Here is a 12,118-nt window from a genome sequence, read left to right as displayed (position 1 = left end):
GAGGCTGTATTCTTGCAACTGTTTTGTAGATCTTCTCTTAAATGACATTTAGAAATATCTATTATTTATTTATTTGTTTGTTTGTTTGTTTGTTTAGACGGAGTCTCACTCTGTTGCCAAGCTAGAGTGCAGTGGCACAATCTCAGCTCACTGCAACCTCCGTCTCCCGGGTTCAAGTGATTCTCCTGCCTCAGCCTCTCGAGTGGCTGGGATTACGGGAACCTGCCACCACGCCCAGCTAATTTTTGTATTTTTAGCAGAGACAGAGTTTCACCATGTTGGCCAGGATGGTCTCGATCTCTTGACCTCATGATCCACCCTCCTCGGCCTCCCAAAGTGCTGGGATTACAGGCATGAGCCACGGCGCCTGGCCTGTCTGTTTTATTTTTACCAGAGAGAAGAAGCAATAGATACTTCTAGACAATTAGACACCTTTTTAAAAGTTTCTATGTTTATAGTTAAAAATGCTTCATTCATCTACAGTATGAGAGACCTAATGTCTTGGATCTGAGTTCTAACTCAGCGTTCTTTTCAGTGCATCCAAGATCCAAGTTATGGCTGTTCTTTCCCACTCTAGTAGGGTTAAACTGGTTGCATAAGATCGCTTCTCTTTTTTGCAGCTGCAGACTCTTGGGGTCATGATACATAAATAAACTCTTCCTTGTGGTAGTTTTCCATTCGCTTGGAGAAGTTTCTTTTTAAAGCACCATTTGCTGACTTAAGAGTCCATGAAAAGAGAGAGTCTGGGAGATTCTGTTCCTTGGAGTAGATTTCGTGATCCCATTAAAGATCCAGCTGATTTTTGCTATTCCTGAGTGAGGAGGAGATGAAGGAAAGGAGGGGTTCTGTAGTACATTTACTTTTTCTAACCTACAGGAAATATCTATCGACATGCAGGTCTCAGTATTAGGGTAAAATAGCCCAGGATTCTACTCTGGCCACTGCTGTACTAGGAACTGACAGTTCTGTGCCGCAGATGTCAGGTGGCCACGGTCCTTAGGATAATGTTTGGAACTGCCCCAGGGTGCCAAGATGACAGCAGGGTTTGGGGAATTTCAGCAACGTAGGCATGGTTACCTATCTATCTACATGAACATGAAAGAGCATATCAGTTCTACTAAAAAAGGGAGTTGGGTGAAGTATAGTCTTATATGACCATATAATACAAATATTCCTGTTGTATATTACCAAGTCATAAGATTGACCTTTACAAATTGTCTAGAATTCTAAATATTTAAACATTTTGTTCTTTTCTACTGTAAGTAGAAAGTAGTACATAAAACATCTTGCTACACGTGGTTGTGTTTTGTTTACAGGTTAAGTGGACCAAAAAATTTAACCTGGCAGAAGCAATGTAAAGATCATTATTGTGACTATTTGGACTTTGGAATCAACCTCACCCCTGAGTCACCTGAATCCAATTTCACAGCCAAGGTTACTGCTGTCAATAGTCTTGGAAGCTCCTCTTCATTTCCATCCACATTCACATTCTTGGACATAGGTACATTTTATTTCACTATTTCACTGGTTCTTTATAATTATTTTTAAAATCATTCAAATTTTTTTTATGGTTGTTTCAAGAAAGACAGAGATTGATGGAAATTGGCCAACAGGCATAGGCAAAAGATAGAAGTTACTTTGATGCAAGTCAAAGGGTGCGTGATTCTAGAGCTGTATAAAGATGGCTATACAAAGTGGGATGTTCAACATTATTCTCTCTGTTGGAGAAATTAGTCCCTGGATTCAAATCCCATGAAAGAATCAGCTACTAATGATACCACCTGACTGAGGAGAGGGTCCTGTGGGGTCATTCAAGATGCTTAGTGCAAGCCCTTCTTGGAGGAGGTGTCCTTTCACCCCCGTGGCTACAACCATCGTTGTGAGATAGGCTACATGTGGGCCTGCTAGGTTAGAGCAGCGAGGTACAAACTATGAATAAAATTTCTCAAGCCACAGGTGCATCTTGCTCTGAGAATACTTACCTCCAACCCTGGAGTGAGCCAGTACATTCCTGAGCAAATGTAATTGGTCCAGTTGAATCAGAGGCCAATCTCAGGCATTCCAAGTTCTGACTATCCAGGCAGAATTGGGCTGCCTGAAGTTCCAACCTCACACTATGTGCTTCTCACCTCTTTCCATGGCACTTCTTTGCATACATACTGCTAACGATGAGTCTGATCATTGGCATTTACTATACACTTTTCCACCACATTTCTTCTCAGGCTTCCTCCCATTTTTTTTCGTACACCATTGATCTCTAGGCTACCTTCTCGCCCCCTGTTCTTTTCCTCTGTCCCTTTGCTATGAACTTTCCTACCAACATTTCTTCTCCTCCTGAGGCAATCATCACTAGCCACCTCTGCTTCTCAGTCATTGGAACTCTTGAGTTTGGCACATTGGTTTTTAAAAAACCGTTGGATTAAGTGGAGTTGAAACTTACCACTAATGTTGGTAGTAGTTATTTGGTGAAAATGAGATTTGATTAAGGGGGATTATTTTAAAGATTCAGAAGTGAATCCAGCTTTTTAAAAAATTCTTTCTTAAAGCCTGGAACTTTTCCCTTGTATATTTTACCAAATTTGATGGTTGTGTATCTCAGAACTGAGTTTTGTCAAACTCTTTATAGCTCATGCCAGTACATAAGACAATTGCTGATCACGGATCCTGAACCACACTTTTTTGTTTGTCCTGGTTACTAGTGAGGCCTCTTCCTCCGTGGGACATTAGAATCAAATTTCAAAAGACTTCCTCCGTGAGCAGATGTACCCTTTATTGGAGAGATGAGGGACTGGTACTGCTTAATCGACTCAGATATCGGCCCAGTAACAGCAGGCACTGGAATATGGTAATGATCTTTAGAGTGAAGGAGCAAACATTGAAGGGTTCTTAATATTGCTGTACAGACCTCTGTCTTTTCATACAGCAAAATATAGAGTTTAAGAATATTTATCCCAAAGTACACACTTGAGAACTATCAGAAAGTCACGTACGCCTCTGTTGATTAAGAAATATCTTGAATTTTGATCTCTGATTCTGAAATTTTTAAAGCTTTTGTAAACCAATATTAATTTTCTATAGTTTGTTTCTAACAGAGGATTCGTTTCTCCTTATTATTTACCCCGTCCTATTATTACTTTCTAGCATTTAAAAAAGATATTGAAAAGAGAAATATTAAGAAATGTTCACAGAGATTTATATAGAATTTAATATTCCAAAGAAAAGGTCTACAATTTAATATAATATTAGGCATTACATGTTTTAAAATAAAATGTATGGGATTATGATTTTTTCTAGGATTGTTGTAAAATTCAATGGCTTATAATAACAAAGGATCAGTTCCACAGATAGCTGATATTCAAGAGAGTATAACTAATTAAAGCGTTTTTTTAAAAAAAGCCAGTTCTATGTTTGTGTTAAAACATTCATCACATTCTAATTGTAATCAAATAAAAAATAATCTCTAGTGTAGAAACTTCTCCAAGGTGTTTTGAAACTTCATAGTTTTCAATCTTTACTTGTTTTTCAGCTGGTTTCAGGATCCCCCTCGAGAACCTACATAGATAGGTTCTCAGTCCCAGGAGATTTTATTTTATTTTTAATAAGAAGCTATATTTCAGATTAATATCATATCTATTCGGTAAGACAGTCATTGATATTTCTTCCCATTTAATGGTAGGTCTGAAAAACAAATAGGATCAAACAGCCTGGGTTTTTTTTTTTCATTTTGTGTTAAAATTCTTTAAATTAGCAATCTAGTATTAATAGGCACTTTAAAAAAATGTCTGCTTCAAGGTTAATGTTACAGAGGCCAAAGGAAGACATGATTTGCTGGATCTAAAACCATTTACAGAATATGAATTTCAGATTTCCTCTAAGCTACATCTTTATAAGGGAAGTTGGAGTGATTGGAGTGAAACATTGAGAGCACAAACACCAGAAGAAGGTATGTGTCCAAAATATACATACATATCGGGGAGGAATAAAGGGGAGAGAGGGGGAAGATGTAATGATTTCTTTGGAATAGAATCTTTAAAATCTTTAAAGTACTGGTGCTGAATCAAAAAGTATGACTGCATTAGTTAACAACTTAATTTTCATATTAACTTCAGTGCTAAAACTGTTCAAGGAAATATGTTTCTATCGCTAGGACATTTTTAACATTGGGTAAGTTCTACTCCTGTTTACTATCAGTCATGTTGGTTATAATGCTTGGTTGTAACTCTTATCTCTCTTACTATCTCAGTAACTTATTTCACAGAGCTATAACCAGTAATTAATCTCATTTCTTGTTGAAGCTTCATATATTTTATATTTTTGATTTGATGAAAAGTAATGTGGCTCAATAAGCTATACGAAAAGCTTGAAAGAAAGTAGGCTCTGGAGACACATATTTCAAAATAACATTTAGCATCCAGCAATCCTCTCTTGTCCAAATATTATAACACTGTACTTCAAGCCTTTGATATTTACTGCATAGGTGAGAACCACCTGGCCACCCATAGCTATGAAAAGGATATCAAATGTGTTTTCAGTCTGATGAATTTTATTTTTTAGTAATTATTGGGAAGGAAATGTTATTGAAGTACAAGAAAATATTTTATTGAAGCAAAAATGCCTATGTAAACTTTATGCCAATATTAAATCTTTGGAGAGACAAGAAATAGCCATCTGAATATTAGTTTTTAAAAGCACTCATTTATGTTGGGCACCGTGGCTCACGCCTGTAATCCCAGCACTTTGGGAGGCTGAGGCGGGTGGGTCATGAGGTCAGGAGTTCGAGACCAGCCTGGCCATCATGGTGAAATCCCATTTATACTAAAAATACAAAAAATTAGCCGAACATCGTGGCACATGCCTGTAATCCCACCTACTCAGGAGGCTAAGGCAGGAGAATCACTTAAACCTGGGAGGCAAAGGTTGCAATAAGCCAAGATTGTGCCACTGCAATCCAGCCTGGGCAACAGATGAAGACTCCATCTCATAAATAAATAAATAAATAAATGCGCTCATTTAATGATATAGTAGAGAGCCTTTCATAATTTATATAAATATGACTTAGAGGAAAACTTTTTGGCATATAATCCATTGTTCATTATCTAGCGCTTTTGTAACATTAACGTGCAAAATCTAAATTCTTACTTGTGAAATTTATGGATATGTGTGCATGTAAACTAGCCTCGTAATTAAGTTGCATTTATTTTCTGTGAGCTACTAATGGCTTTTGATAACTGATGATCCTTAGCAATCATACATCAATGACATTCAAGGAACTGAAGGGTCTTTAGCAGAATGTAATACCTAATATGTAATTCGCAGAATAATCTTATATCTTCCTTATTTCTTGTATTAATTGCTTTTTTTTTTTTTTTTTTTTTTTTGAGACAGAGTCTTGCTCGGTCGCCCAGGCTAGAGTGCAGTGGCACAATCTCGGCTCACTGCAACCTCTGCCTCCTGTGTTCCAGTGATTCTCCTGCCTCAGCCTCCCAAGGAGCTGGGATTACATGTGTGCACCACCACGCCCGGCTAATTTTTGTTATTTTCAGTAGAGACGGGTTTCACCATGTTGGCCAGGCTGGTCTCTAACTTTTGACCTCAGGTGATCCACCTGCCTCGGCCTCCCAAAGTGCTGGGATTACAGAACATATTTTAAAAGTTGTCTAAAAGTGAATTTATCCAACAAATGATAATTTATTACCACTCATTTTATAATAAAATATCTTAAATTAATGTTGAAACACTTGCCCTCTGGTTGTCACTTTTATAATCCAGAGCTTACTTATAATATCCTTTTATTATACATAGTCGAAGTAATTTTTTTAAAGACTATCTCATGAGTTAGATTTTGTTTATATATGTGGTACAGAAAAAATTTCTGAAAATGGGCTATATTTTATGTCCAAGTTCAAGGTAGTAAGTAGTCTGGGAAATATTTAAGTTACGTCACATTAAGCTAAACTATAAACTAGGGAAACACTGGGTTTGTGAATTCTTGCCATTCTTACATATGATAATGACCTAGTTAGAGATGTGTGAAAAGGTTTTTCTTTTCTTTTTTAAAAAGTGTCTTTTGAATTAAAATTCCTTCAAGGCACCACAGTGACTTTCTCATTTCCTATAAAATAAACCACTATCATAACAGTGAGTATAGCAACTCGTTATGGTTATGAACTCATGGATGATTATGAATTGAACTTAGGAAGCTGGCTTATTCAGTCACTGAAGGTATTCATAAAGAGAGAAACCCATACTCTGAGATACACCGCCTTTACCAAGCTCTGTTGGCTTCCTTTCTATCTCTGAATCTCCCTTTTCTATGTTTGATTTTTCTGTGGGTTGTTGTAGGTCTTTTTTCTCTTTCTCTAAGCTGCTTGGTTTTCACCCCTTACCCGCTGTTTCTGTCATCAGTTTCTTTATGAAACACCAACTGATGTAAACCTAAAAGGTGTGAATTTTTTTTAACACGTCTTCCTTTTAACCTTTTCAATGTGTACTCATATGAGCTTGACATTTAAAAAAAATTACTAGTAAGCTTTTTTTTTTTAGGTACTCTCTAAAAGTGTGAATGATGGTGTAACAGAGCTCTTTTTTTTTTGCAGCCTTTGCTTCTCAAAATTGAGAGGAATGTAACGTCTCCGGGTGGATTGGGTGCAGTTGTTTGTATCATTTGAACAGTGGGTGAGGGCTTCCTGTACTCCATAGGGCCCTTTCCTATGTCATTAAATTCAGCTCCTATCACTGAAGAACACTTTTTAAATGACCACAAAATAAGGGGTAGGAGGAAAGAAACTACTTTGCTGTGTTTAAGAGAACAGTCTTGAAATCAGCATCCATCAAAAGCAAGCCTGCTAGTGACACTGGGAAGAGAGCGGCCACATTTTCCTTCTAGTGGGAAAACATTCTTGAATTTGGGCTCAAGGTGCAGAGACATGCCTGAGAATATGCACAGGTATGGAGGTAAGGTGATCTCTCACCACTTAGAACACCCAGGAAGAGATGCCAAAATACTGATGAATCAGCTGTTCCTTAATGCTCTCTTACCAATGTGTGTCTCTGTCTGTTCATTCGCCATTTTAAAAAGTCTTATTTGCAGTTTGTGATCTTGCTCAACTCTATTACAGCCAACAAAAGAAGCGTTGCATATTCATTCATACTTGGGGCCGGGAGCAGAGTGGTAAAGGAGAAACCTTTCCCCAACATGGTGACAGCAGGGGTGAGGGGTGAATAATCCCTGAAGGGCGAGAAAATGAAGAGTTACCAGCTGCAGCCACCTCCTCCCACATTGAGAAGCTAGGAAATTCATGCACTCATTTGTAATTTTAAAATATTGCCAAGATAAGATAGGTGTGAATAATTAAATACTAGAGGCTATTTTAGATAGCAAACATTTGATAACAGTCAGGCATGGAGGATTGGCAGTTTTCTCTACAGGCTCAGATAGTAAATATTTTCAGCTTTGCGGATCATACGATCTGTCACAATTACTAAATGTGCTATTGTCACATGCAAGCAGCCACTGACAATACCTAAACAAACAGGCATGGCTGTGTTCCAAATAAACTTTATTTATGTAGGCTGAAATTGGAATTTTGTGTAATCTTCACATGGCACTAAAAAGGATTCTTCTTTTGATTTCTTTTCAACCATTATCAAAACCACTTGCTTGCAGGATGTATTAAAACAGGCAGAGGGCCAGATTTGGTCTGTGGGCCATAGTTTGCTGATCCCTAAGCTAGCTATACTTGAAAGCATCATATTTGTGTCTTTTTGCCTGAGACTTGAGAATGAATGATTATTTTCTTTCTAAAGAGATTTATATCAGACACTTTCACTAACAGGAAAGTTATGTTTGAGATTCAATAACAGTCCCTAAACCCTTCTCTCCTTCACTTGTTCTCCTCTAAGCTCAACACCTATCTTGGAAGGAAGGAATGACAATTCAGAACTCTTTTCAAGAAGTTATATGAAGAAGAGCAGAGATATCAAACAATCCTTTGTTGCTTTTGTTTTTAGGATCTGAGATAATACAGTGTATTTGCAAGGGGATGAAAAGGGTCCAGCAGAGAAGGAGAAATTAATGACACAGGGAAGGTGGGGATAATGGCTGGAGAGAAGTCTTTGATAAAGGAAGGGGGAGTGGGGTCCAGAACTCTAGCTAAGGAGTTGGACTGTGATGGAAGTGGGGATGATTCATCCACTAGGACGTCAGTAGCAGTGCTGTGTTAGGGAATTGGTTGGGGGAGTTTGAATGTTTTCATGGTACAAAGAGGAGGGAATTTCCATCTGATTTCTTCCTTTTGCTGGGTGAAGTCTGAGGCAAGATCATCTCTTTTTCATATTAGTGGCTTCTTCCACTTTAACCCTACAGTTTTTTCCTTTACAGACAAAGTAGCTTCATCTGACTTCCATTTCTCATATTTGTATGTTTAGTCATTTGTACCCATTTCTTTTGAAATCACTTGAACATATTGGCCTTTGTCTTTTTTTTTTCTCATGTGCCTGTAATAGTTTTATCTGTATTTTGCTAGATAACATTGAGGTTAGAACTTTCAGTGATTCTGTGACAGTTCAGTGTCAAAGATTCTCCTCCCTATTAGCCCTTGTGTTGCTTTAAGCAGCATGATTTACATCCCTGGTCATGAAATGTTACACTTTGAGACTCATGCAGATTCAACTAATGATTTCTCTCCTATGGAGGTATACACTGCAGGTGGGCAACATTAACGTTTCAGTTTACTTGCAATTTACCTTGTGAAAAGAGTATAATTCTAGAATTTGATTCTTAGCTCTGTAATAATCTGTTAGGTTGTGGATTTTTAATGAGTCAGTGAGTGTCGCCTTTAGATTTCTTACCAATATGTAATTAACTGAAGACATGTACTGCTGTGGTACAAGTCAACTGGCTTTGACACTGAGCACACCCAGGTTTCCAAATCCTGATTCTGCAAATATCCAGATTATCTAGTTTGTGGAGTATTCAAATCTTGGTCAATGTAGTGAACTATAATGGGAAAAGCAGAGCATTCAGGGAAAGCGAGACCTGGCTTCAGTCCTCAGCTTTGCCATTTACCAGACCCAAGTCTTTTGTAAATCATTTCACTTTTGCCAGCCTCCTTGTCCTCAACTATAAAGCAGGTGTAATCATATGCACCCTTGCATTGTGTGAGGGTTAAATGAGATGATGTATATAAAGTGTCCAGACACCACCTGACAGTAGGTGGTTAGTGAATGTCACATCCCCTTTCCTTTGTTGCCTGTGCTTTTTTTCTTTTTGCATCTAAGCTAGCAGATAGAAGTCCCAGGTTTGATTCCTGGGCCACTCTTCATATTCCTGGAGAATTAAGAGCATTTTCAAAATGTTTTACATAAGCATTTCTTACCTCTAAGTCCTCACGGCAAAGATAAATACTACCACTACTGGAAAGGAGAGGAAAGAAAAGAAGTGAATGTTTAGAAAAAAAAGCAAAAAAGAAAGTAGAGCAAGAGAGGCAGGAAAAGGAAGTGACAAAGGAAGAGGATAGAACAAAAAGAAGGCCCACCTGATGGGGGATGGAAGTACCACAGAGAAACCATCAGCTTTCTCAGAGCCAGGCACCTGCACAGTGCAGAGGCAAGGCTATGGGCTTTGGGATAAAACAGATTTGTGTTCAAAGCCTGGCATCTCTGATGATTAGTTCTGGGACCTTAAGCAAGTTCCTTAACCTTTCAGCACTTCCGTTTTCAAATGCGGGAAAAAACAAGAGCTACTCTTGCTGAGCACTCACCACGTGTCAGCACGCTCCACTGAAATTCCCACTCTGCCCCCTGTGATGTGTGGAATTATCACCCTCATCTGACAGATGAGGGAGCTAGCCGAAGGATGTGGTTAGCATTTGTTCAAAGTCACAGAGCTGGGCTTACCCTGCAGACCTGGCTCTGAAGCTCACGCTGACTACTGCACTGAAGCTGCATCGTGGGTTTGAGGAGGACGGGAGATGGATGGACCCACACAGCACCTGCCCTCTATGTGCGGGTACTTACGCTGTCTTTCTCTTTTGCTCTTCTCTTATCTCCTGTTATCCAGGTGGTGGGACTTAATTTTCTAGAAATTTCCATCTGGTTAGATGGAACTTTCTAACCTAGAAAAAACCCCAGTGCAGCCTCCCCTCAAATACACTGTAAGTTTCACTGTTGAGGAAATTAGCTTGGTGCAGCTGAAGCCTGTTTTCAGGAGTTGTTGTTTCTATTGGTTCCACTCCTGGCTGTAAATCAAAACAAATCTAAGTGACTTAATGGTAGGGAAAACAAAATGACTTCACTCACTCACGTGAGCGTGAACTCATGCACACACACACTCACACTCACACATACACACAGGAGTTGATTATTTAGTCTCTTTGCAATATATTTGGTTGAAATTAAGTTGGGCCATATTTGACCATTGTCTTACAGATTGGTGGTTATTTATTTAATCAGTTCAGCCTGTGTTTTGGCATTAAATAGATAATATCACATGATTTGTTCATTCATTATTTAACAATTATTAGGAGCCTATTATATTCTAGGGTATGTGGCATATTAAATGAAATACGACTTCCCTTTAAGTCGATCATTGTCTAATGATCACAAACCAAATAATTATACTATAACATGATAAGTCTAGGAATGGAGATGAACACAAGGTTTGTAATTTATATTAGTGTATTTTACAAACCAAAAGTGTTTTCTATATGAGTTATATCTTCTCTGTTGAGAATTCTTTCTGCATTCTAGTAAAACAAAAAAAAAGAACCACATAAACTTTATTTTTATTTTTTGCTCTGTCTTATGGTGCTAAAGCCACATGTACTTTCCTCAGGTTATTTTAATAACACGTTTTAAGAGTAAGTTAAGGCAAGGTGCGGTGGCTCCTGCCTATGTAATCCTAGCACTTTGGGAGGCCAAGGTGGGTGGATTGCTTGAGCTCAGAAGTCCGAGACCAGCCTAGGCAAAATGATGAAATCCTGTCTGTACAAAAAATACAGAAATTAGCCAGGCCTGATGGCGCCGTCTGTAATCCCAGCTACGCAAGAGGCTGAGGCAGGAAGATTGCTTGAGCCTAGGAGGTGGAGGTTGCAGTAAGCCGAGATCGTGCCACTGCATTCCAGCCTGGGCAACAGAGTGAGATCCTGTCAAAAAAAAAAAGAAAGAAAAGAAAAGAAAAGAAGAAAAGTAAGTTAAGAAACAAATTACCATTTTTTTTTTTAATTTGTTTTAAGGTAACCTTGTTTTCTAACTTTTGGCCAAAGATACATATGTTCATTGTTAAACAAGAAAAAAAAAAATACTGGGACACACACAAATAATTGCAGTTATCCTCTAATTCCACTCTTCCAGAATTGTTTGCTGAATGACCAGCTAACTTTCAAAGCTTTTCTACTGAGTAAATATATGAAAATACGTCTTTTTTTCTCCTTTGAAACAGAGCCTACTGGGATGTTAGATGTCTGGTACATGAAACGACACATTGACTACAGTAGACAACGGATTTCTCTTTTCTGGAAGGTAAGTTTTAAGTGTCAACTTAAAACTCAAGGGAATAATATTAGTTTCAAGGCAGAAAAAGACCTATTTGCATAGTGGCTTTTATATGAGGCTTCAATGACTTTGCTAGACCTCATTTTCTCAGACATATTCATGACATACCACAGTGTCATGTGCCTTTGGTGGATAGGGGTGAGAGCTGAGTTCCTTCTTCCACACAGTCACATCATTTCAATCCCGCTTCCTATGAGATCAAGGTCTCTTTCCATTCCTGGCATTTCCACCCTCTGACCCCAACTGCATCATCTCTTCTGACTGTTGTCCCCTTTCTGCCCACCCCCGTCTCTCCTACATAAATATGTCCAGCAGTGGCCATGTCACTTCACTGATTCACTCTTTGGGGAACAAAAGATGAAAAAGCTGTGGATGTGGATATTTAATACTGTTTTTTAGGTCATTGAAGACGGAGAAGGAGGAAAGAAAGCTGCCCTACTTTAGGAATAGTAAGAGTGGTAGAAAGTAATACAAACAGGCCAGGTGCACTGGCTCACGCCTGTAATCCCAGCACTTTGGGAGGCCAAGGCAGGCAGGTCACTTGAGGTCAGCGGTTAGAGACCAG

General features: G+C 38.6%; 1 protein-coding gene across 1 annotated transcript in view; it reads left to right on the top strand.

Annotated features, from left to right (window-relative positions):
* IL12RB2 (interleukin 12 receptor subunit beta 2) overlaps nt 1–12,118 on the top strand; it is a 97,068-nt gene that overhangs the window by 19,230 nt on the left and 65,720 nt on the right. The window contains exons 5-8 of the mRNA XM_017877270.1: nt 1,317–1,501; nt 2,700–2,845; nt 3,793–3,943; nt 11,441–11,520. Of these exons, the coding sequence (XP_017732759.1) occupies nt 1,317–1,501; nt 2,700–2,845; nt 3,793–3,943; nt 11,441–11,520 (562 nt within the window). The remainder of the gene's footprint in view (nt 1–1,316; nt 1,502–2,699; nt 2,846–3,792; nt 3,944–11,440; nt 11,521–12,118) is intronic.

The sequence above is a fragment of the Rhinopithecus bieti genome, unplaced genomic scaffold, assembly GCF_001698545.2.
Source record: "Rhinopithecus bieti isolate Rb0 unplaced genomic scaffold, ASM169854v2 scaffold_6380, whole genome shotgun sequence".
NCBI classification, from domain to species: Eukaryota; Metazoa; Chordata; class Mammalia; order Primates; family Cercopithecidae; genus Rhinopithecus; species Rhinopithecus bieti.
The sequence above is the reverse complement of the archived record's forward strand: the minus strand, read 5'-3'. Positions and strand labels throughout refer to the sequence as shown.